We start from the raw sequence: 27,283 nt of genomic DNA, 5'->3' as shown, positions 1-27,283 counted from the left end.
TTGTCATTTCAAGTCTTCACAGCATTCTCACCAGGAGTAGATTATATTTTAAACCGTTTTCTTGCTCATCCATAACAAGCAGCTCCTCATCAGTTAAAGTTTTATCATGAGATTACAGTAATTTAGTCACATCTTCAGGCTCCACTTCCAAATTGAGTGTACTTCTAATTCTAGTTCTCTTGCGATTTCCACCATATCTGCGGTTACTTTCTCTACTGAAGTCTTGAAGCCTTTAAGACATCCATGAGGGTTGGAATCAACTTCTTCTAAATTTCTGTTAATGCTGAAATTTTGACCTCGTTTCATGAATTATGAATATTTTTAATGACATCTAGAATGGTGAATTCTTTTCAGAAGATTTTCAGTTTATTTTGCCCAGATCCATCAATGGCAGCTATAGCCTTATAAAATGTATATCTTAAATTATAAAACTTGAAAGTTGAAATTACTGCTTGATCCATGGGCTGCAGAATGAACACTGTTAGCAGGCATGAAGACAACAGCCTCATTATACATCTCCATCAGAGCTCTTGGGTGACCAGGTGTGATGTCAATGAGCAGTAATTTTTTGAAAGGTAACTTTTTTCCTGAGCAGTAAGTCTCAACAGTGGGCTTAATATATTTAGTAAACAAACGTAGTTGGAGACCGTACATTGTATGACTTCAGTCCTTTTAAATTTATTGAGGCTTGTTTAATGTCCTAGTATATGGTCTATCATGAGTGTTCCATGGACGCTTAAGAAGAATAATGTTGTTGAGTGGAGTATTCTATTGATGTGTTTTAGGTCTAGTTGGTTTATAGCGTTGTTCAAGTATTTGATTTTCTTGTTGATCTGTCTAGTTGTATGTCCTTTAGTCAAAGTAGAGGTATTGAAGTCTCCCAAGTATTGTTGAATTGTCAGTTTTTCTCTTCATTTATGCCAGCTTTTGCTTCACATATTTTGAGCTCTTTTTTAGTGCATATATCTTTAGCATTGTTACATTTCCCTGATCCATTAGCTGTTTTATCAATTATAAAATTCCCCTCCTTTTCTCTAGCAACACTTTTTGTTTTAGCTTATTTTGCCTGATTCTAATATGGCCATTTCAGCTTTTTTATAGTTGCTGTTGTGTGATATATTTTTCTTGTTCTTTCACTTTCACTTTTTTTTAAATTTTTTTATTTTTGAATCTAAGGTATGTCTCCTGTAGGCAGCATATAGTTGGATCTTTTCTTTCTTTCTTTTTTTTTATTCTGGTCTAACACTTTTGCCTTTTTATTGGATTATTTAATCTATTTACTTCCCCCGCCCCCCCAACTTTTATTGAAGTGTAATAGACAATTAGTTGCTCATATTTACATTGTACAATTCAATGAGTTTTTTCAATTATAGTTGATATACAATAATATATTTGTTTCAGTTGTACAGCATAGTGACTAGAGATATGTATAACTCACAAAGTGGTCACCCACTAAATCAGGTATCCCCTTTCCCCTTTACATATTTTTTACAACATTATTGACTATTTTCCTTATGCTACACTTTTTATCTCCATGACCATTTTGTATCTCTCTATTTGTACTTCTTAATCCCTTTGCCTTTTTTCATCGTCCCCCCCAACCCCCCTTCCCGTCTAGTAGCCATCAAAATATTCTCTGTATCTATGAGTTTGTTTCCATTTTTTTTGTTGTTGTTATTTATTTTGTTCTGTATATTCCACATGTACATGAAATCATGGGGTACTTGTCTTTATCTGACTTATTTCATTCAGTGCAATACTCTAGGTCCATCAAGGTAATATCTTTTTCTATCCCCTTATTTTTAGTCTCTGTGTGTCTTTTAATCTGAAGTGAATCTCTCTCGTAGGTAGCATATGTAGGAGTCTTGTTTTCTTATCCATCCAGCTTCCTTATCTTTTGGTTAGAGAACTTAATTCTTTTCCATTTGAGATACTTGTTGATAAATATGTAGTTACTACCATTCTTTATTTATGTTTTTGATACCTGTTTTTTCTTCTTGAAGACGTCTGTCCAACATTTCCTGTAATACTGGCTTGGTGATAAATTCCTTTAGCTTATTTTTATCTGGGAAGCTCTTTATCTGTCCTTCAACTCTAAATGGTAGCTTTGCTGGATAAAATATTCTTGATTGTAGATCCTGGATTTTCAACACTTTGAATATTTTGTGCCAAGCCCTTCTATCCTGCAAAGTTTCTTTTGACAAATCAGCTGCCAGTCTTATGGGAGCTCCCTTGCAGGTAACCCAATTTGTATTTAACCTTTGGCATTTTAATTATAATGTGTCTTGGTGTGGGCCTCTTTGGGTTCATTGTTTTGAAACTCTCTGAGCTTCCTGGGGTTATATGTCTATTTCCTTCACCAGGTAGCGAAGTTTTTCATCATTATTTCTTCAAATATGTATATTCATCTTCTTGTTCTCCCTCTTCAGGTACCCATATGACACAGACATTATTTCCCTAAATTTTGTCCCATAGGCTCCTTAAATTATTATCATATTCTCAGTTACTTTTTTCTTGCCATTATGGTTGGGTATCCTTGGCTTCCCCCTCCTCTGTATCGGTGTTTCAATCCTCTTCTTCCACTTTATTGATTCCTTCTAATATACTCTTTATCTCAGTAATATACTCTTCATTTCTGACTGGTTCCCTTTTGTAATTATCATTTTTATGTTTTTTATCTCTTTGTTAAAGTTCTCACTGAGTTCATCTACATTTCTCTTAATTTGATTGAGCATCTTTACAACCAGTGTTTCGAACTCTGCATCTGTGAGATTGCTTGACTCCATTTTTCTTTGATCTATGTTCTGTTCTTTCATATGGTTTCTGCTTCTTTGTCTTCCCATTTTGGCTGCCTTTCTGTGTCTGTTTCTGTCTGCCAATCAAATCTAAGTCTTCTGATCTTAATAGTGTGGCTTTGTGTAGTAGGTGTCCAGCAGCACAGTCCTGAGAGGGGTTCAGCTACAGACCAAGTTTATCCCCAGCCTGTGCCCCTCTGGGGCCAGCTGTTAAGATTCAGCAAGCAATCTACAGATGCTGTGCTTATAGTTGCCTCAAGAGGCCACGCCGGAAACCAAGGTCAGCTGCCATCAGTGTGAGTCTTGGTGCTGCTCAGCAAGTGGTACAGGACTTGCTGAGGGCACAACTGGATGTGGCATGGATGGGGCAGTGAGTTGGGGGAGGTGGAGTTTCAGTAATCCTCTGGAGCTGTTATCCAATTTGATGAAGTCTCAGCTATGGCAGCTCAGTGTCCACACACTGGAAAGGGAGAGAGCTCACTAGAGGAACAGTGGATACTGCCAGCACTTCTGCCTGGGAGAAAACCTCACCTCTGGCCCTCACTCGGACCCCTGTAAGACCCCTGAGCAGCCAATCGGGCTCTGGTGCTCAGAGAGAGCAGATCTGTCCTCACGAAACCGGGGTTGCAGACAGGGTCCCTTTAAGAGGCATCTGCAGCTGTGCAGGCTGCCGCAGCCTCTGTCCCATTCTGCCACTGGGGACCGAGTAGCCTCGCATCTTTGCCCCCTCCTACCTCCAACTGTTGCAGGCTGATTTCTTATTTCTCTCCCTAGTTATAAGGCTTCTGTTCCTCTAGGCCCCCACATGACTTTCCTTGCTGTTTGTTCCGTGTTTTCATCTCAACTTTGATGTGGTCACAAGAGGAAATGAACGAAGCTTCTATCACCTACACCATTTTGCCCAGTTCCTTCTAATCCATTCAACTTTGAATGTTATTGATATATTGGATATAGGTCTGCCATTTATTTTTGTTTTTATACATTTTCTCTCCTTCCCCCCTTCTTCTTCTGCTTTCCTTTTCATTAAGTGACTATTTCTAGTATTACATTTTAATTCCTTTATATGTATATATATGTATATGTATGCATGTATTAATGGTTGCTCTAGGGCTTACAATATACATCTTAGTGGAATCTACTTCACATTTATATTAACTTATTTCAGTGAGATATAGAAACATTTCTCCTATTTAGCCTGTTTCCCTCATCTTTATTTTCTGCTGCTATTGCTCTACAGATTGCATTTAGGTATGTTACTAACCCAACAGTACATTATTATAATTATTTATGTAATTTTATGTCTTTTAAAGAGGGTGATCTAAGAAAGAAGAACAAGGATGTATTTGTAGCATTTTTTTTATTACCCTCTTATTTATCATTTCTGATTTTCTTCATTCATTCCTGTAGATTTGAGTTACCATCTGAAGTCATTTCTATAATGCAGTGCAACTTTACTCTCACCCGCTTTCTTTGTGCTATCATTCACAAATATATGACATTTCTACATGGTATAGATCCAACAATACAATTATATATATATTGTGTTATACAGTTTTTTTAAAAACTATGAAGAGAAGAAAGCAGAAGTTATATGCATTTATACTATCAAATTACATAGTAACCTTTACTAGTGCCCTTTCTTCTTTCATGTGAATTGAAATTACTGCCTGGAGTCATTTTTTTTCAGCCTGAAGAACTTCATTTAATATTTCATGTGTGGCATGCCTGCTAGCAACCAATCCTCTCTGTTTTTATCTAGGAATGTACTTTACCTTTATCTATCAATCTCTCTCTCTCGTTATCAATTAAACTTTCAGTTTTAAAAGACATGTTTGGTGGATATCTGATTATTCATTAACATTTTTTCTTTCAGTAATTGGAATATGTCATTCCACTGCCTTCTTGCTTTCATTGTTCCTGATGAGAAGTCAGCTATTGATCCTGTCGGAGTTCTCTACATAATGAGTCATATTTTGCTTGCTGCTCTCAAGCTTTTCTGTCTTTGAATATTTTTACTTTGCTGTGTCTTGGTGTGGATCTCTTTGAATTAATCTTGCTTAGAGTTTGTAGAGCTATTTGGATGTCTAGATTATTCTTAATCAAATTTGGGGAGTTTTCAGTCATTATTTCTTTGAATATTTTTCTGCTTCTTTGTGTCTCTCTTTCTGGTACTCCCATTATACCTATCTTGGTGTGTTTATCAGTGTCCCACGTTTCTTTTTTTTCTTCTTTTTCTCTCGGTACTGTGGATTGTATAATCTCTATTGACCTGTTTTTAAGCTCACTGATCTTTCTCTTGTCCTTTCAAGTCCAGGCTCACTAGTGATTTTTTTTTTTTAGTTATTATGCTTTTTAACTACAGAATTTTTATAATATATCCATCTAGTGATATTTTTTATTTTTTGATGAGATATCGATATCATCATACCTTTCTTTACTACTTTAATCATAGTCTTCATTAGGTTTTTGAACATATTTATAATGTTACTTTGAAGTCCTTGTTAAATCTGAAATCTAATCCCTATCCTGGGTGGATTCTGTTTCCTGCCTCTTTTCCTGTGTCTCATTCTTTTTTCTTTGCATATCTTATTTGTTGTTCAAAAAAAACAAATAACAAAAAGCAATTCTAGATACTGGACCCTACTCCCTTGATGTGTTACTGTTGTTTGCTTGTTTTATTTTTTTTAATGCTTGGCTGAATTTTTTTTGTGAAGTCTATTTTTTCAGCAATGAGAAGCCTCTGATGTTGCTTCTCTTTAGAGCACACAGTCTTAGGGCATGAGTACAGCCACCCTGGGATGATAGTGGGTTTAGCAGGGCTCTCTTTGACTTCTCTTTCTGTGATCTCTGTTAAGCTCTTTACCTGTGCTGTTATCACACTCAGCTTTTGGTCTCCATTCATTGACAGCCATTACTCTATTGTTTCAACAGTACCCTAGGGCCTAGCTTGCTCCATAGTCTCATTTAATTAAATTTGGGCTTCTTTACAGGGGTAGTTTTTAAGGTCATTGTTTGGGGTTTGTTCAGCTCCCAGGGGGGCCCTTCTAAATTGTCCCTCTGGTTCTTTCTGGTAAACTAGAGCTAGTATCTGTCTTAGCTTGTATCTGTCATGAAGCTATCAGCCTTCTTTTAATAGTTCCACTGTATTTGAGAATGTCCTAAGCCTTAAGCTTCCCAAACACTTTGAAATAAAGAGTTCTCTAGGGAAATACTCAGAGCATGTTCCAGGATTTTGGCATGCTTTTCTCTTTCGTGCGATATCTCTGCTTTAGGAGTGAGTACTAGGCATGGGTGGTAGCCTCTGGTCTTTGCTTAACTCCCCCAGCCTGGTAACTCCACCCAAGAAAGAATTGGGGTGAGGGTAGTTGGGACCCAAGGATTCTCAATGTGTCATCCCTAAGGTAGAGTCTTCCATTTGTGAGTGGGAATTGGTGAAAGAAGCCTGAAACTGAAACCTCTTGGATGTACTTGTCTCTAATTTGTCTCTAATTTGCCTAGCTCATGGTAGGAGAGATAAGAAAAGCTGGTGGCCTGCTCCTTCCAGAAAGATATCATAGCCCTCTACTGGGAGCTTGGGAGAGAAGAGAAGCCTTGCAGTGGCCACACTGCCTGGGGTAGATTTAGAACTGGGAAGGGAGAGGGAGGGTGTGGGTTTTGGTTCAGATGCCACCGATTCTTATTGTTCTTACTGAGTTTTAGTAGATTTTCTTTAATAATTGTGTAGCCATTTTCTGTATGCCTTGGGGGCAATTTTCAAAGACTTTAAATGATGGTTTTTAAAATTTTTTACTGTTATGCTTGTTTTGCTAGGGAACGGGTTTGTTGAATTCTTCATGCAGCCATTCTTGAAGTAGAGTTCCAGCTCTGAATATTCTTGCTTGTGCCTCCTACTAACATGAACAAGAATTTCTTCAGATTTAGATGTACTGGGTTAGAGGATATGCAACTGGCACAACTGGAACGATCATATAAAGTTGTGCAAAGCAGTTGTACCAGATTATACTACCACCATCACAATGTTAGGGTCCCTGTTGCTGCACATCGCTGTAACACTGTATTGTCATTAGACTTCTTAATTTTTGCCTATTCGGTAGATATAAAATGATACCTCACTGTGGTTTTAATTCACCTTTTCCTGTCATTAGCATCTGTATTTCTTTTGTGCATTTTGTGTATTTACCCTTTGAATATCTATAAACTACAGCTTTCTTCCATTTTGTGGTTTGTCTTTTTACCTGGTGCTGTCTTTTGCTAACCAAAAGTTCTTTTGATCTAGTCCAGTGAATCACATATTGCATATTTGATGAATTCTTCCTGATCCCAAGTTTAGAAAGCTAATTTTCTACATTGTCTAAGAGTTTAAACAGTTTTGCTTTTTACTCTTGTATCCCTAATAGTTTTTGGGTATGATATGAAACTTTTGATCTTTTCCATGTGGGTAACGCATTGACTCAGCACTATTGAATAGTCTCTTTTCCTCATTGATCTGCAGTGCCACTTGTTCCGTTCGTTAGTTTGTGTAGTCTTGTGTCCTTACCATATACCATCTTTCTTACTGTAGCTTTATAAATAGTTTAATGCCATGAAGGAAAAATATTTTGTCTCTTTCAGGAGTATCTCAGCCACACGCCTGGACTTTTAATATTTTAAGTAGCTTTGAGTAAAAACACTTTTCATATTGTATATGATAATTAGTAGACATGGAATTCAGTATGTAGTAATCACTTATTCAGACCATTTACAGTATTCATAGAAATGGGAGAAGTAATATATTGTGATTATGCTTCATTTATTAGCTGAGGTGACTTTTTTTTCTTTTAACTATAGGAACAGTTTTGATCAAAAGTAACAGTGGTCAGTTGATGTTGGTATCTCCTCAGCAAGCTGTAACAAGAGGCGAGACCACAAGTAACATAACTTCAAGGCCAGCCGTACAAACGAATACTCAAACAGTCAAAATCTGTACGATGCCGGTAATATACCTTAAAGTTTTTTCATCTTCTTCTGTTTTCCAGCTATTATCTTATAAATGTGTATGTATTCACCAGTAAAAATAATCAAAGGGATGATTCTGCTCAACTTCCTGAATTAAGCTACTTTATTTGAATATGTTAATTTAATCAAGATTTCATAGTCCTTCATACTCAAAAGATTTTCAAGAGCTGTTTGCTTCTCAAAATGTCAAGAAAACCATTCTGCTTCAATTTTAATTTGTGGCAAATATTAAGACTATAGTTTACAGTATTCATTTTTATTCATATCTTAAAGGAATTACCTTTAAGTAATTTAGAACTCTGTTGTACTATTACGTTAACTTGGCATTGTTAAGAAATGATTTATTTTATATACATGATCATCTTTCTAGGTACCTGAAGCTTACCTTGTGTGCTAGAGTTAAAAAAAAAAAAAAATTTTATGGGCATCTTTCTTGGTTAAACAGAAAATCCTGAATATAGTATAGCATTTTCTTGATGAGTCAGGCTTATCCTGTAATATTTTTTTGTTAAACCAGTTGCTTCCTTAGGCATTTGAAGTGAGTTTCAACTGGTCACTTGACTAGTTAGGTTCATAGTAGATAATGTGCATAAAATCTGTAAGGTTATAAAGCCTGTTATAACAGAGAAGTTTGCTATGATATTTTAATGTTTGCCACAGTACTGATTGGTTTTAAATTACTAATGCTGATGACTTTGTATTATGCACCTATCCTCCCAGAATTCTAATTCACAATTAATCAAGAAAGTGGCAGTGGCACCTGTTAAAAAATTGACACAAATAGGAACTACTGTGGTAACCACTGTTCCGAAGCCTTCCTCAGTACAAGTAAGTTGTGACTTGTGGCCACGTGTGCACTCTCATCTTTCTTTATTATTTATCTGTTTCCTGCCAGATATATAAGTTGCTGACTTTATCACATTGAAGAGAGCAGTTCAATGATATATGTTACTTACCAAACTGGAACTGTTGGAGGATTGGGAAACACAAGATAAACATAGTGTATATTCTTAGAATACCAGTTTTATTTGAATGTGTTAAATTAATAGAAATGCATCAAATAGCCATGTGTCAAAGTGTCTAGAAGCAGGTGCTGGAATGGCATTTTGATGGGATATTTATTAGGGATTGATGCCTGTGGAAGGGAGGGAGAATGAAGTAAAAGTTTGAATTAGATGCAGTCCCAGTAAAGCCTCAGCCAGTCTAGTGGAGAACTTTGGAGCAAAGATGGCTTCTCAGAGTCATCTCACTGTGTATGCCAACATGATTAGCTGGCCTTAATTTCAGCTTTGTGATCAGTCATTGGATGTGGATTCTCCAGAGAGAGAGTTATACTTCGGGGCAAGATAATTCTCTGTAGCTGAGACCAAACCTGAAAAAACTGGCAACTGTAGGCTATCTGATGGCATTCCTAACAGCTAGGGCCACACAAATATTTTCTGTGATGATGTATTACAGTATGCTCCTTGCATTACTGAGATCTACTTTCTCATTCATTTTGAACAGCTCTTTTGAGATTCCAGCGGGTTACTTCCTTGGGGAAACTGGGGACAGGAAGTTAGTGGGATGAACTACAGTCCTCTCTGTTGGAACTGATACCAGCATCTCCCTCCTCCATTATCCATTCTCCCCTCACCCTCAACTGCTAACTGTGCTAGTCATGGTAGCTTAACTGGTAACATGATCAGACCTTCATCCATGATATGAGGTCCTAATCACATGCTCTTTTAGGCCAGAGTTGCTGCACTTGTCCATTTATCATCACAAATGGACAAGGAAATACCAAGAAGCACTTAAGTTATCACCCGGATTCACTGCACATATTCCCCTTGGCCTCTATTGTGTGATAGCAATCCTAAGTATTCCAGATGTCAGGTCAGTTACCCTTGTCATGATAATGATTCTTCTCTTTCCTCCTGGTCCCTGGACACAAAGAATCTGAAGTGCCCAGGAGGCAGCCATAGAGTCTAGTTTATAGGGACTCTTGCTATGTCCTTTGGTAAAAGTAGGACCCCTGTGAGTGGAAATGGGAGGCACGAAGTACCCCAATGAGTCTTTGGGAGTGATGGTAGATGGCTTCATTCATCCTGTTGCTCCTTGATTCCTCATGTATTTGACCTGTTGGGGAGATAGTGCCATGTAGAAATTTTTAATTTAGTAAGTACACTGAGTCTTGAAAGATGGAGGATGGAACTCCGTCTTCACAGAGTATTACTGTGCCTTCTGCAGGTTGTTCTAATACTTTAGTAGGCTAATAGTTTCTGGGCCATGCTGTATATGATAAGTCAGTGGATCCCATGATCTTGGAACCACTGTCATACTTCCTTTGATGTACAGAGAATATATATTCTTGGAGCATGCTATATGAAATCCCATGCTCTAGCGCAAACTCTCTGTCGGTTTTCTAAAATTTTTTTAACCATACTGCTCCCATTCTTTTCCTCTAATAGAGGCAGTGAGCAGTTAGCCTGATTTTAAACATGGGGTTTTTTTTTTCCCCTCTTGTAATGGCTACCATTTATTGAGCGTTTAATGTGCTTGACACGTTTTAGGTGCTCTACATCTATCTTCTTATTTCATCCTTGTGACTACTCTATATATGGGAGTATTATCTCTATTATGTATATGTGAAAATAGTTTAGAGAGGTTAAGAAACTTGCATGATTTCTGCTAATACGCAATGAAGAAGGGTTTGAGCTGAGGTCCCTGATTCTGGAAACTGTTCTTGATCTCTGAACTGATGATCTCAAACTCTAGTTTTTTTTTTCCTTTGGGATAAATTCTAAGGTGATTATTGGGCTAAAAGTTATGAACTTAGGCCTACTGATACTTACTATTGTGTTGTAAGAAACAATTATGTTCTTTAAAATGGAGTTTTTGAAGATTAGTCAGAATTAGATGCAGAATAATACCATGGAGAGGCGTATGAAAGTGAAAGATTTACTATATGCACAGGTCCTAGAAGAGGGAAGTATGGTGTGCCCCGTACAGGGGGACGCATGAGGGGAGCACTCAGGGAGCAGGCACAGCCAAACAGGTGGGGAGCTGAGAGAGAATGAGGACCCAGAGGAAAGTGTCTTTATCGGGGGCTGGTATGGAGTACACAAGGAAAAGGTGCACAGGGATTTTATTTGTGTGTTTGAATGTTACTAGGTCATAGGGGAGGGCAAGAAGGGGAACTTGTAGCAGGGTCTCCTGGATAGAGTGCTCAGGTCTTTATTGTGGAGATGTCGAGGCATTAGGAAAATAGGAAGTTTTAAGAATTTACAGTACAATTATTTTATGGAAAGGTTTCATCACTTCACCACTTTTTTCATTGGATCAGTTTCTCAAAGATTTATAACTTATAATTGTTCTAAAATCATATATCTGGATTGTTAGTTCTTTTCCTTGATTTATAGATAGATAGATAGACAGACAGACAGACAGACAGACAGACATAGATATAAATGTTGATATTTCCAAGTGGATTGTTTATAACTTTTCCTAATTTAGATCAATGCATATTTTAAGCTGAGCTACTACTCAGTAGTAGGCTAAAGCAGTAGAAATTATCAAACAATGAAGTTAATGAATAATATCTTTGTCTACTTTGAGGAGTATAGCATCTTAATTTTGGACATTGCTTGGAAATAAGGAGATAGAACTTGGAAATGAGAGAAGATAGAACTCTGACTATAAAGGCAAATGTGTATGTGAAGAAATTTTGAAAGTATTTTCCTTTTAATAGGTATTGATATTTATTTTAAATGGCTTGAAACATGGTCCGGTCTAGTAAATATAACAGGAATTAGTTTGAAATCTTTGTTCAGCTTTATGTTGTACTTGATGATGAAGAGTAGGTTGGCCTGTTTTTAGATTAGAATATAATGTGCAAATGGTTGATTGCATTTAGAATTAGTGTTTCTAATTACATATGAATAATCTCAAAGTTGATTGCTGTTTCAGACTGGTATTGAAAATGACCCTCCTTTAAATGCAGTTTAGTCTGTTATTTAGTCTGTTATTAAATGCAGTTTAGTCTGTCATTTTACTGGCTCTGTATAACTTTTTCACAGATTATTTCTTAAGTGCTCTATCTACTCAACAAAACTAGGGAACTTTTCCTGAACTCACATTTCATTAGGCTTTATTTTTCTTCATAAGAGAGAGGGACAAATCCCCCCCACCCCGAGGGACCCCTTCCACCAGTACTGAAAGGTAATTGTATCAGCTAAAGTTGGAGATTACTCTTTCTTAAAATAGTAGCACAAAGAGTAAATGACTGAATATAAAATAGACTCACTGAAGAAAGAGTATTTAATTACTGTACATAAACCTAAAAGTTCGTTAGAAAATCTCCAAAAAGATTCAGAGGAAACTGCACAGTAGTTGTCCTTTGAGAGCAGGGTCAAGGATGGGAATAGGAGCAGAGAGACATCATTTTCATTGTTGCCTTTGAGACCTGTTCATACGTAATAAAATTGTACTAATTTAGATGTAGTTTTTGTTTATTTATTTATTTATTATTTTTTTAAGTTTTATTTTATTAGTTTCAAGTATACAGTACATTGGCCTGCAGTTTCCATTGAAAAGTCAGCAGACATGCTTATGGGGGTACCCTTGTAAGTAACTAGCTGGCTTTCTCTTGCTGCTTTTAAGATTTTCTCTGTCTCTGACCTTTGGCATTTTAATTATGATGTCTCTTGGTGTGGGTCTGTTTGAATTCCTCTTCTTTGGGACTCTTTGTGCTTCCTGAACTTGTATGTCCAATTCCTTTGCCAGGTTAGGGAAGTTTTCTGTCATTATTTCTTCAAATAGATTCTCAATCTCTTGCTCTCTTTTCTCCTTCAAGTATTCCTATGATCTGGATATTGTTACACATGTTGTCCCAAAGGTCTCTTAAGCTGTCCTCATTTTTTAAAATTCTTTTTTCCTTTTGTTGTTCTGATTGGGTGTATTCTGCTACCTTGTCTTGCAGTTCACTGATTCGATCTTCTGCTTCATCCAGTCTGCTGTTGAATCTTTCTAGTGTATTCTTCATTTCCGTTATTGTATTCTTCATTTCTGTCTGGTTCTTTTTTATGGTTTCTGTGTCCTTTTTTATGCTTGCTGTCTCTCTGTAGAGGTTCTCGTTGAGCTCATCCATTCTCTCTCTAAGTTCATTGAGAACCCTTATAACCGTTATTTTGAACTCTGTCTCTGGTAGGTTGCTTGCCTCCATTTCATTTAGCTTATTTTCTGGAGTTTTTCCCTGTTGTTTCATTTGTGGCATGTTTCTTTATTTTCTCATTTTATTAGCCTTATGTTCGTTTCTGTGTCAGGAATATTTGTTTCGTCTCAGCCTAATGTGGAAGGTGTCCTGTGTGGCCCAGTGGCGCACTCCTCTCCCTGATCCCCTATGCCGATGGCTCTGGATGTGATCTTTGGGCAGGTTGTGTGTGATCTTGTTGTCACTAAGTCTTTATTGGTGTTAATAGATCAGTGGATGGGATTAACACCCAGGCTGACTGTGGGAATTGGCTGTGCCCACAGGGTAGGAGTTACTGTGTAGGGACTGACCCCACTGAGTGGGATTTGCCCTAGCAGGCTTATGTACTTGTTGCAAACACTCTTTGTGTGTACTGCTTATGGGACTAGTCAGAAGTTGTTCTGTTGTGGTCTAATGCCAGCCTTCAGGTGCATTGGTTTTGTGGCCCCTTGGGAGGGACTCCCCAGTAGGACAAGGTCAGCCTCTGCCTTTGATTGCTCAGCCCTACCCGGTGGGAGCTACAAAGCGATCTGCAGATGGTTGTTGCCTATGCTGGATCTATAGGTAAGTGGAGGAGACAGCGCTATAGGCAATGGTCCAGTTATCCCCCGTCCCTGACCTATGGCAGTTTAGCAGAGAGACCAGTGCTCCTCAAGGCCCGACACTGCCTGTCAGTTGCCCATAAGTCTCTGAAACTGGAAGAGCCTCTGGGTGATGTGTGTGTTGGGTGGTGCAGGGACCCTAGGAGTCTCCAGGATCTATTGAGCAAATTTCCCCCTGCCACTGCAGTGTCAGTTTACATGCCAGCGCTGTCTCTGTAGCTCCTCAAACAAGTTTCCAATCATAGCAAAGTCAGCTGCTGCCCACCTCGGGCCTGCAAACACCCAAGCTCTGTTTAAGAATTACTGAAGCTTGTGGGCGTGAGTTTGTGGCCCACCACCAAATGTTTCTCCCGGATAAACGGGCTTTGTGTAGGCCACATGCACTGAGTGCTTTTGCTTGCTGTTGAATTCGTGACCCAAGGAAAGCACAGGATGGGACTGGGTTGTTTGGGAGCAGGCTTACCACAGGTAATTTGTGGGTTAGGTGGAGCATTATCTCAGTGAGGCACTAAGCCATCAGGCCTATACAGCATCATATTTGCTGCTACAGGCTCCCACCAAAGTCGGATATCACTGCGCGACCTACTGTAGTCTGCGATGGGCCCCAAAAGCCCTGAGATTTGCCCAAGCAATATTGTATCTTGTGCTGGCAGCAGTGATCTTCCAGTCAGTGTTTTCCATGAACTTTGCTCTCACGCTGGCTGAGATTTGTTGACTGCGCAGAATGTGCAGGTCAGGAGCAGCTATCTATCAAAGTGCTGTGCACACTTTGTGTATTGGTTGGGGCAGGATCTCAGGAAGTCAAGGGCCATCAGGCCAGTAGCCTCAGTTTTCTGCAATTTCTGTGTCTGCACATTCCCACAGTATTCACAGATCACAGACAAGCTGCTGTCTGGGACAGTCCCGCAGATCCCTGTGATCCCCTCAAGAGATATTGCAGCTTGTACAGGCAACAGTAGTCTGCTCACAACTGTTTTACCTGAAATGCACTTACTGTGCAGAATGCGCAAACCCAGAGAAAATCAGGGTGGGATGCTGTCTGTCAATGGGCTGCAGGCACTCTGTGGCTTAGGTGAAGGGGGATCTCAGGGAGACAGTGGCTGTGAGATCAATACAGCCTCAGTCTTGCTGCAACTTCAATAACTATTTGTGCATTCCCACAAAAGTCCCAGATCACAGCAAGACCAGCTGCTGTCTGGGACTGACCCACAGATCCCTGAGTTCTGCCCAAGTTCATGTTGGCAGCAGTGATCTGCCTGAAACTGTCTCCGAAATGTGCTCATAGCATTGGCTGCCAGCTGTGAATTTTAGCCCTGAATTTTACCGGGCAGGGCAGCCATTCAGCAACAGAAACCCTGGGCAATCTGCAGTTTGGGTGAGGTGAGCTGATCTCCTCAGGCCAGTGCTTCCTGATGGCCCTGTGGGAGGGATCTGTACAGTCTAGCTGGCAAGGTCTGTAGATTGCCCCATAGGGGGACCCAGCTAAGGCACGATGACAGATGCCCATCTAGCCCTTGTTTTGGTGCCAGGTAATGCAGAATTTTCCCCTGTGAATCTTGCATGACACTCTGACCCACCACTGGTGCCCTGGGTGAACGTCCACAGGTGAGAGAGCCTGTGCGTGGGCCCTTCAAAGGGGTGTCAAGGATTTCAGTGTCCTTTTGTCTCACCCAGACAACTAGAATCTCCTCTGATTTTTACAGTCAGAGTTTTTGGAAACTCCTTTTCCCTGGCCTGGGACCTTGGGCTAGGGAGCCTCCAAATGAGGCCAGGACCCACCCTCCACCTTCAGGGGAGCCTCTGCAGTCTCACTCTCCCTCCTCATGATCCTCCACAATCCATGGATATGGGTTCAGCCCATTCGTGACTTTGCCCCTCCTACCAGCTTTGATGTGGTTCCTTCTTTATATTATCAGACATACGTGTTATGATCAGCTGGACTTCAGGTGATTCTCCACGTTGCTTATTTTATAATTTGGTTGTTTTTTCAATGCGGACCTGAGAGGAGGTGAACCCTGCTTTTACCTAGTCTGCCATCTTCCCCCGTTAGGTGCAATGTTTTATTTTACCTTTTTTTGGCCTAACATTTTATCATTAGTTCTGGTCTTCATCAGTACTCAGTGTTTTTAATTTCTTTCCCATTATTACCTTCAAAACATTCTTGTCTAATATTTGCTTCAGTCTTTCTAAAGTGGAAAATTTGGATGTACATTCAAATTCACCTATCTTGACTATTACAGAAGGAAATTTTCTTGAAGATGATAGCAACCTGACCTTTTTTGTGCTGTATGCCTGTAGAACACAAGCATTTAAATTAAGTGATGGTGTAATGTTCAGTTTTCTGCGTAAATTGGAAATACTATTCTCTCTCCCACCCCCAAACTTTACTCATGTTCTGTAACTTTTAGTGTCTGCCGTTAAGATTGTTGCTTTATCTCAATATGGTTGTCAAAATTACTGTCTGACTAGTGTGAAATTTCTTGTGTGAAACTTTTTATCCTGCAGGTGGTGCTATAATCACATCTCATTTCAATAGAGGTGGAAGAAGCAACCGAAATATTTTTCAGTGTGAAAATATCACTTTTATATTCATAATGCTTACTCTTATAGCCTACATAAAAGCAGCTTATCTGAATATAAGATGACCAGTAAATCTTTCTGCTTTACACTTAAGAAAAAGCAGAAAACTGTGAGAAATTCTATATTTTCATATAGAGGCTTACTATTTGAAATCCATTTTCGAGAAGTATTAATATTTTTTGAGGACTATGTGCTTGTCACTGTATTTCACAAACAACCCTAGGATAGTAGGTACCATTGCTATTCTTGTTTTTTATTGACAGGAATCAGAGAGTTAGCAGGATTAAGTAACCTGCCTCAGGTCAACATTTAGTTGGTGTCAAAGAGAAGTAGGTAGGTGGGTTAGACTGAAACCCAGATTTACTAGAGGTAGGTGGGTTAGACTGAAACCCAGATTTACTAGAGCCTAGAGCTTTTATAACTGTGTTGCATTGCTTTAGTAATGGTAAATGTGAAATGAGACACCCATTATAATACCTATCATCGTAATATATATTTAAAATATATACTACTTTTAATTTCAGTCTGTACCAACCAGTGTTGTAACAGTTACTCCTGTAAAGCCGTTGAATACTGTAACTACCCTGAAGCCTTCAAGTTTGGGAGTATCACCCACCTCCCCAAATGAGCCCAGTCTCAAAGCAGAGAACTCAGCAGCCGCTCAGACAAATCTTTCTCCGGTAAGCTCTCACCTGTACCTTACATAAATACAGCTCTTTACAAATTTTCTTTAAAAAATTCTATTTTTTAGCTAACATTTGTGAATGTGTGTTTGTTTATACTTCTATATTTAGACAATGCTAGAAAATGTGAAGAAATGTAAGAACTTCCTTGCAATGTTAATAAAACTAGCATGTAGTGGATCACAGTCCCCAGAAATGGGGCAGAATGTCAAGAAGCTGGTGGAACAACTTTTGGTAAGTTAATATTATAAATCTTGCAAGCTCTGTAAGAATCCATAGAGCACATTTTAAATGGGAAATAAATATTTTAAAGTGAGGTTTATTTTAAATAGATTTTTTTGATAAATTCTGCTTTTGCTTCTTGAAAGCTTTGTAATGATTATAAATTTTAGGCAAGTAATAGTATATTACTTTCTATATGCCAGTCATGCTTCTCTTAGCCTAAAAAGGGCCTTAAAGAAGGTTGACTGTTTGACCAGGTAAAAAGTTGTTACTAGAAGTATAAATGCCTGAAAGCCAGACTGTCAAAAAATAATAAATTATTATTATTTTTCTGTATGTCCAAACAACAAACTTTGGGACCTGTGGATGTAAGTTAACTTCCTTAAGTCTCAGTTTTATTTTCTATGAGATGAAACAAGTAAATGCGTTGACCTTTGAGGTTTTTTAAGTGCCAAGGAGCTGTGTCTTTGAGCTGCCAAATTCTGCACCCTTGGTTTCTTCTGTCTTTCAGATAAAATGCTTAAATACACTAAAAAAGCGGATGAAGGTGGAAATTAGCAAACATTGCATATTATATGCTTGACAAATATGTTGAGCATCTTCTTAAAAGCAAAACAAAAAAACTGAAGGCCCCCAAACCAAATAACTTTCTGTTTTCTACCCTAAGAAATTTAGGACTCCCGTGTCTTCATTTTTTAATTGTTCTTAACAGATTGTGATACAATAGCATTATTCAAGTTGCCAGCTCTACTCTTACTTTGCTTCCTGGGATCTTCAAAAAAAAAAAAAATCGCTATTTATTCTGTGTGAATTTAAACATCTCTATTGTTTATGCTTATTCATTTCACAAGTGACATGGGAAAAAAATGCCCCCATTTAATGATGGACTTTATTAAGTGCAAAGCTCGTTATGTCTACAATCATGAATTATATACTATTCCTCTTTTAAAATATTTGTAGGCCTAAAAGTATTTTTCTTTCTCCCATCCTCAGGATGCAAAAATTGAAGCAGAGGAATTTACTAGACAATTGTATGTTGAACTCAAGTCTTCACCACAGCCTCACCTAGTTCCTTTTCTTAAGGTAGTGTTATGTGTTCCTTTGAAGAAATTCTTTGGATTAGATAAAAGTAATTTAAAACCTGAATATTTCAATTATATGTGAAGATAACACTGTAGTAAAAACTGTTCAATATTGTTGTAATCTGTAAATCCTGTTGATAGTTCATATTCTTTGGATTGGAATACATTGGGAAAACAGAAGTAACATCTCATTCATGGATATAACTTGATTATACTTTTTAATGCTTGTATATGCAAAGACCTTGACAGTTTTTAAAAAGAAGGTTTTCTGCTTTGTCCTAATGACTCATATTCTCTTAGAAATAATAAGCCACACAGTGCCAAATTTGGTGGAAAGGCTGTTATTTTAAAAAATAATTTATATTGTTGATAGGCATATCCTTTAAGATTTATTGAACTAAATAGAATTTTGATGGAGAACAATAATTTTGATAACAAGAATTTGGTTTGGCAGACTAAATATATATTTAGATACTCAGAAGCTGAAAAGAAATCTAATTAAAATTTATAAAGATATTAAAGACCTGGGACCATAATGAACCAAAGACATACCATAGATTTTTAAATAATGGAATGCGGAGTTGCCTTTAGAAAAATTAGGCTTAATTATCTAGGGGAGATGAAAGGGGCTTCATAGTAGAAAACTTCTTTTGGATGTGTCATGAAAAAAGAGTGGGAAAAGAGTTGGGGCACCACTCCATTTTCAGTACATATTAAAATGTTGGAAACCGTCACCACCAGGGTGACCACATTGATTAGGAGGGTGCCAGTTATATGATATGAAGTGTGGCTAAAGAAACTTGAGAATGTTTTAGCCAGAGAAGACTTGGTCTGGGAAAGGGAAAGTTAAAGGGTCAGCATAATACCTAACATCGAATGATTAGTGCCCTGTTTTTGGGTGACCCTCTTGATTGAGAAGTTAGAGGCAGTTCTTCCTTGGGTCCATTTCAGTGCAAATGTTGTTCTCTGAGCCATGAACATGACACTGACATTGATGGCTCTTTTGAGTTTATTTCATACTCACTAAAGACACCATGGGGAAATTAGTAAGCACCTACTATGTGTCAGCTCCTTTGCTAGATACTTTACTTTTGTTTGCACTTAATTTTCATATCAGTTTTTTGAGAATAGGTGCTAGGTAGTATTTTCCATTTTGGAGATGAGAAAACTGATTCAGATAACTAACTTTTGATTAACTTTGGCCAGTGATCAAGAGTTAATATAGACATACTTTTTTTTATTGTCTCTTTAATAAAATCTTAATACTTTTAACATTTCTTTCCAATTGTGTTTTTCTCAGGACCCCTTCATCTTAGATTTCTAGCTTAAGTTTAATTAATCAAATCACTTCATTTGTCATGTATTACCAAAGCAGCTTATTTGCTACCATTTTTAAAGTTTGAAAAAAGATTATGAGACGCTTTCTTACTTTCCTTTGTTATATTTTAAAACCTCTTATAAGAATTCTATCAACCTCTTTTGATAAAAGAAGTAAAGGAAGTAACTAAAAGGAAAGAAAGAAGAACAATAGTTCTCATTTGCTTCTTAAATAAAAGTGGTCTAACTGAATTTAAGTGTCAAAACAAGGAAATCTTTCAAATAGCCCGTAAATATGCCAAAAGATAATGTACTATCTACCTACTTTTCCATCTTTTCTTTTCTTAACTCAAAAACAAATCCCAACAATGAAAAGGCAGAACCCTCTACTGTTTAGTTTGAACTATCTTTAACTCTTTCACCAGGATACAAAGATAAGCACCAACTTAAAATCCTGTCAGAAAATATTCTAGATCATTAAGAAAATTGACTTTGTTTGTATTAACTTTGACGTGAAGCCTATTTCTATCAAAAGTTTGAAAGTTACTTAACAAAAACTTTATAGACATTTATAGATACTGAAGTTATTAGTGGTCTATTGGGTTCAGATGAACAGAAACAAGTGAAAAAGTGCTTTATTTTAACAAATTGATTTTCAGATATACAAAATAAGGTTGATACTGAGACATAATTTCAAATTGAAAAATAAAGCACTTTTGGGCTTTAAGTTGATTGTATCTTGAATATTGATAGAATATAAGTAAGTGATATCAGATCTCTGCAACTGAAACACTTGATATACTTTTTTTTTTACTAGTAGCTAATTTGTTTAGTTACCAATGTTTTTTCTTCCTCCCCTATTTCTAGAAAAGTGTGAGTGCCTTACGACAACTCATGCCTAACTCCCAGAGCTTTATTCAGCAGTGTCTTCAGCAGACTTCTAACGAGGTAGTCATTGCTACCTGTACCACACCAGTAACAACTTCTTCTGTGGTGACAACAGTTTCCTCAATCCAGTCTGAAAAACCTATCATTGTTTCTGGAGCAACAACTCCCAGAACTGTGTCAGTGCAAACTCTGAATCCGCTTGCTGATCCAGGGGGAGCAAAAACTGGAGTCGTGACACTTCATTCTGTAGGTCCAGCTGCTGTACCAGGAGGAACAGCTGGAACTGTTTTGCTTCAGACTCCAAAACCGCTTGTGACATCTGTACAAAATACAGTTACAGCAGTCTCACTTCAACCTGAAAAACCAGTTGTCTCTGGGGCAGCAGTAACGCTGGCCCTTCCGTCAGTAACTTTTGGAGAAACTTCAGCAGCAGCTATTTGTTTTCCACCTGTGAAACCTGTTGTTACTTCAGCTGGGACATCTGATAAGCCAGTCATTGGCGCACCAGTCCAAATCAAACTCGCACAGCCGGGCTCCATTCTTTCACAACCAGCTGGTATTCCACAGGCAGTTAAAGTCAAACAACTAGTGAGTAACATTTTATTTCTTCCTTAATTTCTTATTTTGAAATTTTGAAACATTCGGAAAATTGGCAAAACTAGTAAAATGATCACTTGTGTACTCTTGACTGCGACCAGTCATTAACATTTTACCACATATGTTCTGTCTTTCTTTATATTCACATATATGCACACATACACATAATTTTTTCCTTGAACTATTTGAGAGCTGATTGCAGAAATCATGACATTGCATCCTTAAATACTGAGTATCTCGTAAGGAAAAGGATGTTTTTTTAATGTAACCACAACATACTTATTATCGCACATGAGAAGTTAATACTGGTACAGTATGTATTTCTCCAGTTGTCCCAACAATGTCCATTATAGCAGTGGTCCTGAACTTTTTTGAAACCAAGGGCCGGTGCTCCTGTGAGAATCTAATGCCTGATGATCTGAGGTGGAGGTGAGGCGGTGATGCTAGCACTGGGGAGTGTCTGCAAATAAAGATCAAGCTTCACCGGCTTGCCGCCACTCACCTCCTACTGTGCTGTCCAGTTCCTAACAGGCCACAGATGGGTATGGTTCATGGCCTGGAGGTGGGGACCCCTGCTTTATAGCTTATTTTTTTTCAGATGTTGTTTCTAATAAGAAATTGCGTATTATGTTTGTCATTTCTCTGTAGGCTCCTTTAATATAGAACAGTTCCCTAGTCTTCTGTGATTGCTCATTATGTTGTAATATTTTAAGTTCCCAGGGTGGTTATTTTGTAGAATGTTCTTTATTTTGTTTTGTCTGATTGTTTCCTCAAGATTAGATTCAGATGAAATATTTTTGGCATGTTTCTTACAAAGGTGATATTATGGTGACATTTCTTTTAAAAAAAATGTGCTGAGGGGAGAGGGTGATAGTGAAAGGAGTAGAGGAGTAAGAAGTTGTGTTTCCTAAATTTGGTAGATTGGGAGGTTCTTGTGTGAAAGTAGTGTTTAGAACATTCTACTTTATTCAAGACAAGACAAGTTTTATCAGAAGATTATGAAAGTATTGAGAGATAGTACATGGTGAATTAAAAATCATGTTTTTTTCAGTAGAGTTCTTCTCTACCTTATACTATGAAAGAGCCAGCTGTTTTGATCTTTGGTGATGGCCTTTCTTCTCTAAGCTTTCAGGTTAAAAGCTTTGTTTTGAGTCTATTTTTGTTTATCCTGCTTTTTGGAAGAGTAAAATCTGAGTAAACTTCCCATTCTTGTTTGGTCAGAGGAAGAGGTAGCTAGCATCTGTGGGTGATTGTTTTTGAAAGAGAGAGGGCAGCTTTGGGTGTAGAATGAAGGGAAGAAGATGAATTTGGACAGTCATCAAACTCTTGGGTAGATAGGAGATAATAGTCATTTCCTGGGTGTTTATCTTTTTTCACTCCTTCTTGCTCTGGGTCCGATTTTCAAATGGAGAAGAAATACACCTGCTTTGCAGAGTTTTTCTTGGGTGTCTGAATTTAGTCTTAGAGATGAAACATTTTTAGAAGCAATGATTCTTAAACATTGGTCTGAACAGCCAGGTCTGGGAACCAATGAAACAGAGTAATTGCCCCAAGGAAAGGCCTCTTTTTGGTACCGCTGAACAGAAGTGAAATCCTTTTTCTGGGTCATAGCTAATTCTTGAATCAGTTTTAATCTTTATTGAACATCTGTAGCATATCGATTCCTGAAGTGAAATAATGCTTTATAGCTACGTAGAATTTTAAAAGCATGTCATGTATGTACTACAGATTTTAAAATAATTTCGTGATACCAAAAAGGCAGGGAGAAAACTTAAGAGTCTGGAAATTTTAAGTAACTCATCTACTGACTGGCACTAAACAAGTAATGAATCTCGGACTAGAACCCAGTGTGTTTCCCATTAGGTTATAGTGATAATGGCAAGAACTTCTAGGTTTCTGGAGTATCCTGAAACAGAAAGCTGTCCAGTTATAATATCTTGACAGCATTTTCGTTTTGTAGGTTTGACTTTTTATACATTAGAAACAATTTTAATCAAGAAAAAATGTAATAGAAACCCAATGGTAAATTTTAGGGATTTTTTTTAACTTGGTACATTCATTCTGAAAAGAGTGTGGAGAAATTTATTTGTGAACTCTGCTTTCTTGTTTGGCTTTCGTTTCAATTTTAGTCAACAAATTTAATGTCAGTATTCATACCTTCCTATTTAAAAAGGCAAAAGCCAGAGCAGGTAGACACTGAATGAAGATGCATTGTAATCTGTTTTACAACAGATTTTTACCTGGGGCACAAAACAACATAAGCTCTTCTGTATGGCAATGTCACAGAGAGGGTTGAACTAGGACATTCTTTCAAATCAACTAATTTAGAAAATGAATATTATTCAAATTTAAATTAATGTTTCTTGAGTAATTTAAGAATATCATCAGTGAATCCATTATAAACCATAGCCCATTGTAATCCTAGGACTGAGTGAGGAGGAAAACACTCAGGGTGTTAGAAACATAAGAAAGTATTCAATGTAGCTTAAAAGAATTATGGCAAATAATTATTTGGGAATTGCCACGCTGGATCAAATCTGTGGTCCGTGCAACTCAGATGCAGTCTCCAAAAATGGTCTGAAGATACAAGTATGGCTGCCTTGTTCAATGTTAGGTTTAAAATTTGTGTAATTTATTTCCTTTGATAACTGATCATGAATTTAAAAATTTCCTCTTAATACTTTTTTCTAGCTTGTACTAGTTTTTCTGGAGAATTGTATAGATTTTCTGCCTTCTGGCTAAGACATTTAATACCACAATTTCAAGTTATAAGAATCCTCTCAATCTACTATTTCAGGGTTTAGGTTAATGTACAATTATTATTTATGAAGTTATACATTTTTATTCCAAATTAAAGAGACAGCCTACCCTTTTTTTTTTAATTTAGATTTATCACTACATGTTATCTCATTGATTATTGTGTATTATTCTCTGGGGATCTGCTAAATGTTTCATCAAGTAAATTAACTAGAATTGCTAATAGTTTCTTCAGGTGTTTTTATTTTGTACCAGTAGTTCAGCGTTTGTATACTTTGGTCCCCAAATGCTCGAATTGTTGAAATATGGACCTAAATCAGTAGTTCATGGATTACATGTAAGAATCTGGTTCTTATAAATGGTTAATCTTATTGATTATCAATTCTGGTGTAGTTGCTATATGATGTTACTACTCTGACTAAATGTTGATCTTAACATTTGTTTAAGGTTAATGAAGGAAAATGGAGGAATTGGATTCTAGTCTATAAAATTCTAGTCTGATAAATAATAAGTTGAAACTTTGAGGAGTTTCAATGCTTAAAAGTTTTCCTTAGGATATTTGTGAAAAAACTTGTGATTGAGCAAAAGCTAAATTTAATTTAAATTAAAAACTGTCATCTTAATTAAATTTAAACTTAATTAGCAAAATAATTTAATTTAGAAAAGCTAAATTTTAATTTCAGTCTGCTAAGTTTTAAAATTAAATTTTGGTAAATTTCAGTACTAATTTTACCACATAAAATATAAACAACAAGCCTCTCAAATCCATAATGTGTGAATAAATTCATGAATGAGAAAGTTAATTAAAAATTCTTGGTCTCTGTTTTTGGAAAAAGGGCAGATCGTTTTATAGAGTAAATTGAATTTTATTACTCTTAGTAATCTTGTATTTTTATATCACTTGAACATCTTTAAGAATAATTTATACTTGGAATTACAGCAGGAGGTTTTAATATTGTCATAGATATTTTTTCTTATTTGATAAGTAGTGCCCAAGTGCATTCAGTAATCATTCTCTGAATATTATTGTTCTGTGAATATAAGAAAAACAAATAATTATTAGTGCATTATTAATGTGACAATTTTCCATTTCATTATATTGAAGTAAAACTGATACTCTAAAATAAATTGACCAAGAATATTAGAAAAATTTTTATTGCATCATATTTTTTTCTTGTACCTAATTATTTTGAAGTATGGGGAACCATTAAAGAATTTTCAAGAAATACATTTTTATATGAAGTGCTCTGTGAAACTTAACTTTGCTGATTATCTCTGTCTTTATTTCTTGCCAGATAAAGAGAAATATTTTTAAAGTATAAATTTTAGTCTCTGATTATGCAGGTAACCAGTATTTTCATTAGAGAAATTGAAATGAAAATTGAGTAGGGAAAGAAAACAAAGATCATTCGTTGTTTGGCTCAAATAGTTCACTCTCAGTTTCATATTGGACTGACCTGACCTACTAGCATCCAGAGTTAAGCAGTTTATCTTTTTTCTTTCTTTTTTTTGCATTCTGTAAAGAGTGAGGAGGAGAGGTGAAATTCAGTTGTTGATGTAATCACTTCAATAGGGCTAGTGAAATGTTTGATGATGAAAGAGGTTGAATCCAAGTAAGGCCTACCCTTTATCTGCTATATGTAATTAAGAGTTGCATAGAAAATTCTTCACAGGCCATAATTTAATCAGAGTTTTATGTAATAGTCTTAATATATAGGTAAATACTAGTTTATTTAAGGAGTATATGTATATTTTTAGTTTGATAATATATAAAATACATATATTTTATATACATAAAGATATACGTATAATTTTAGTACATTAGAATTTATGGAAAATAAACTAGAGGTAATATTTATATATATATCATGTATGTGTCTTATTTTTGCATTATTCAAGAGAATGTTTTACTATGAAAATTTTCAAACATAACAAAGTTGAAGTTTATAGTGAACACCCAAATACCAACCACCTAGATTCTACTGTTTACAGTTAGTATACGTGATTTATTATTTCTTTATCCAGACATCAATCATCTTAATTTTTTGATACATTTCAAAGACTTCTTCCTAAATAAACATGCGCATCATTAACTTAATATTTTTTTTAGATAAAATTTACATATAATGACATGCATAAATTTTAAATGTATCATTGGATAATTTTCAATAGTGAATACTTGTGTGTAACTCAAACCCCCTGTCGAGATATAGTATATTATCATTACCTTGAAGTTCCCTGTATCCCTTCCCAGACAGCTACCACCCCTATTCCTTCCGAAGCAATGGCTCTTCTGATAATTTTCTCCCACAGATTAGTTTTGCTTGTTCTAGAACCTCATATAAATCAAATCATACAATAAACACATTTAAATTTTTTTAAACAGAAATTATAGGTTCTTGATTTGAAGCAGCATTTACTAATTCCTTTAAGAGCTGGCAATATAATTAAAAATTCATTTGAGCAAATTTTGAAAAGTGTTTAGAAGGCCTTTTAAATTAAAGAAACAGCATATTCTGAGGGCATGCAAATAAATTTCAACTCCCACTGCAGGATTTTACTTGAACTCTGTGTTAAGAGATATTCTGAGGCTGGATGTGGGTATATAGAAGTGCTGAAGATAAGGAACACATTGGCTGTTCCTGAGAAATAGGTTGCAACCAACATGTTTTTATTTCCTCACTTTTATGCTACAGTTTCTTTTAGTTGGAACCCTGTTTTCTAGAACTCAGCCTTTAGTAAGTGCATGCCAGTAATCACATATCAAATATTATATAGAAATTAAAGGAGATACTACCCTTGATTCTAGTAACTTTGAGTGCATATACTACTTGAGTTATTTAGCAATAAGTATTTGAGTGCTGTGTATTTATGAATAGGGTAGTGTTAATAGTCATTCAGATGATCAGTGATGGAGATTCAAGATTGTTTATCCCAGCTCAGAACTTTGTGATATGTATAAATATTACACACACACACACACACACACACACACACACACACACACACACACACACCCCCTTATTAAACTGGCACATTTGCCTCCCACACCTGCGTGACTTTGACCCTGATTGGGCGACAGGCTGAGCTATGAACAGCCCTGGATGCTTATTGGCACCGAGGCTAACCTCCCAAATGTATTCTGTGCTGGGGTGGAACAACCAGCACCAAGTCCAGTGGGCATCACCTTTCTTGCCTCACACCTCTACCCCTCGTGCCTGGTTCCAAGAGTGTGGAGTCCCGCCCCCTCTCCACCTAAGGAGTGTGCCTCCAAGCTATTATATTTTTGAGTACCTATCAAAAGTGGTATTAAGACTAACTCAAATTTCTAATAATATTTTATTACTATCTTTTATAATTAAAATACTGAAAAGAATACCTAGTAAAAGATATCAAGAAAGAAAATGTGAACAATAAGGAAATAAACCAGAGTTGTCAGGAGTAGTTTTGTTGAATTTCTTTCTGAATGCGTAAATGAGACTGTGAATGTATCTATTATTTTGCAGAATTTAAATCTTAATAGTATATAAATATG

General features: G+C 36.6%; 1 protein-coding gene across 3 annotated transcripts in view; it reads left to right on the top strand.

Annotated features, from left to right (window-relative positions):
- The window catches only part of TAF4B (TATA-box binding protein associated factor 4b), a 113,919-nt gene that overhangs the window by 10,566 nt on the left and 76,070 nt on the right, over positions 1-27,283 (top strand). For 2 of the 3 annotated variants that reach the window (XM_011360399.2, XM_011360400.2), the window contains exons 2-7: positions 7,623-7,768; positions 8,511-8,618; positions 16,727-16,882; positions 16,997-17,119; positions 18,101-18,190; positions 20,374-20,982. In XM_011360399.2, the coding sequence (XP_011358701.1) occupies positions 7,623-7,768; positions 8,511-8,618; positions 16,727-16,882; positions 16,997-17,119; positions 18,101-18,190; positions 20,374-20,982 (1,232 nt within the window). The remainder of the gene's footprint in view (positions 1-7,622; positions 7,769-8,510; positions 8,619-16,726; positions 16,883-16,996; positions 17,120-18,100; positions 18,191-20,373; positions 20,983-27,283) is intronic. The other variant, XM_011360402.2, reaches the window with a different exon arrangement.

The sequence above is a fragment of the Pteropus vampyrus genome, unplaced genomic scaffold (genome assembly GCF_000151845.1).
Source record: "Pteropus vampyrus isolate Shadow unplaced genomic scaffold, Pvam_2.0 Scaffold55, whole genome shotgun sequence".
Taxonomy (NCBI): domain Eukaryota; kingdom Metazoa; phylum Chordata; class Mammalia; order Chiroptera; family Pteropodidae; genus Pteropus; species Pteropus vampyrus.
Note: the sequence above shows the minus strand (reverse complement) of the source record. Positions and strands in the feature narration are given on the sequence as shown.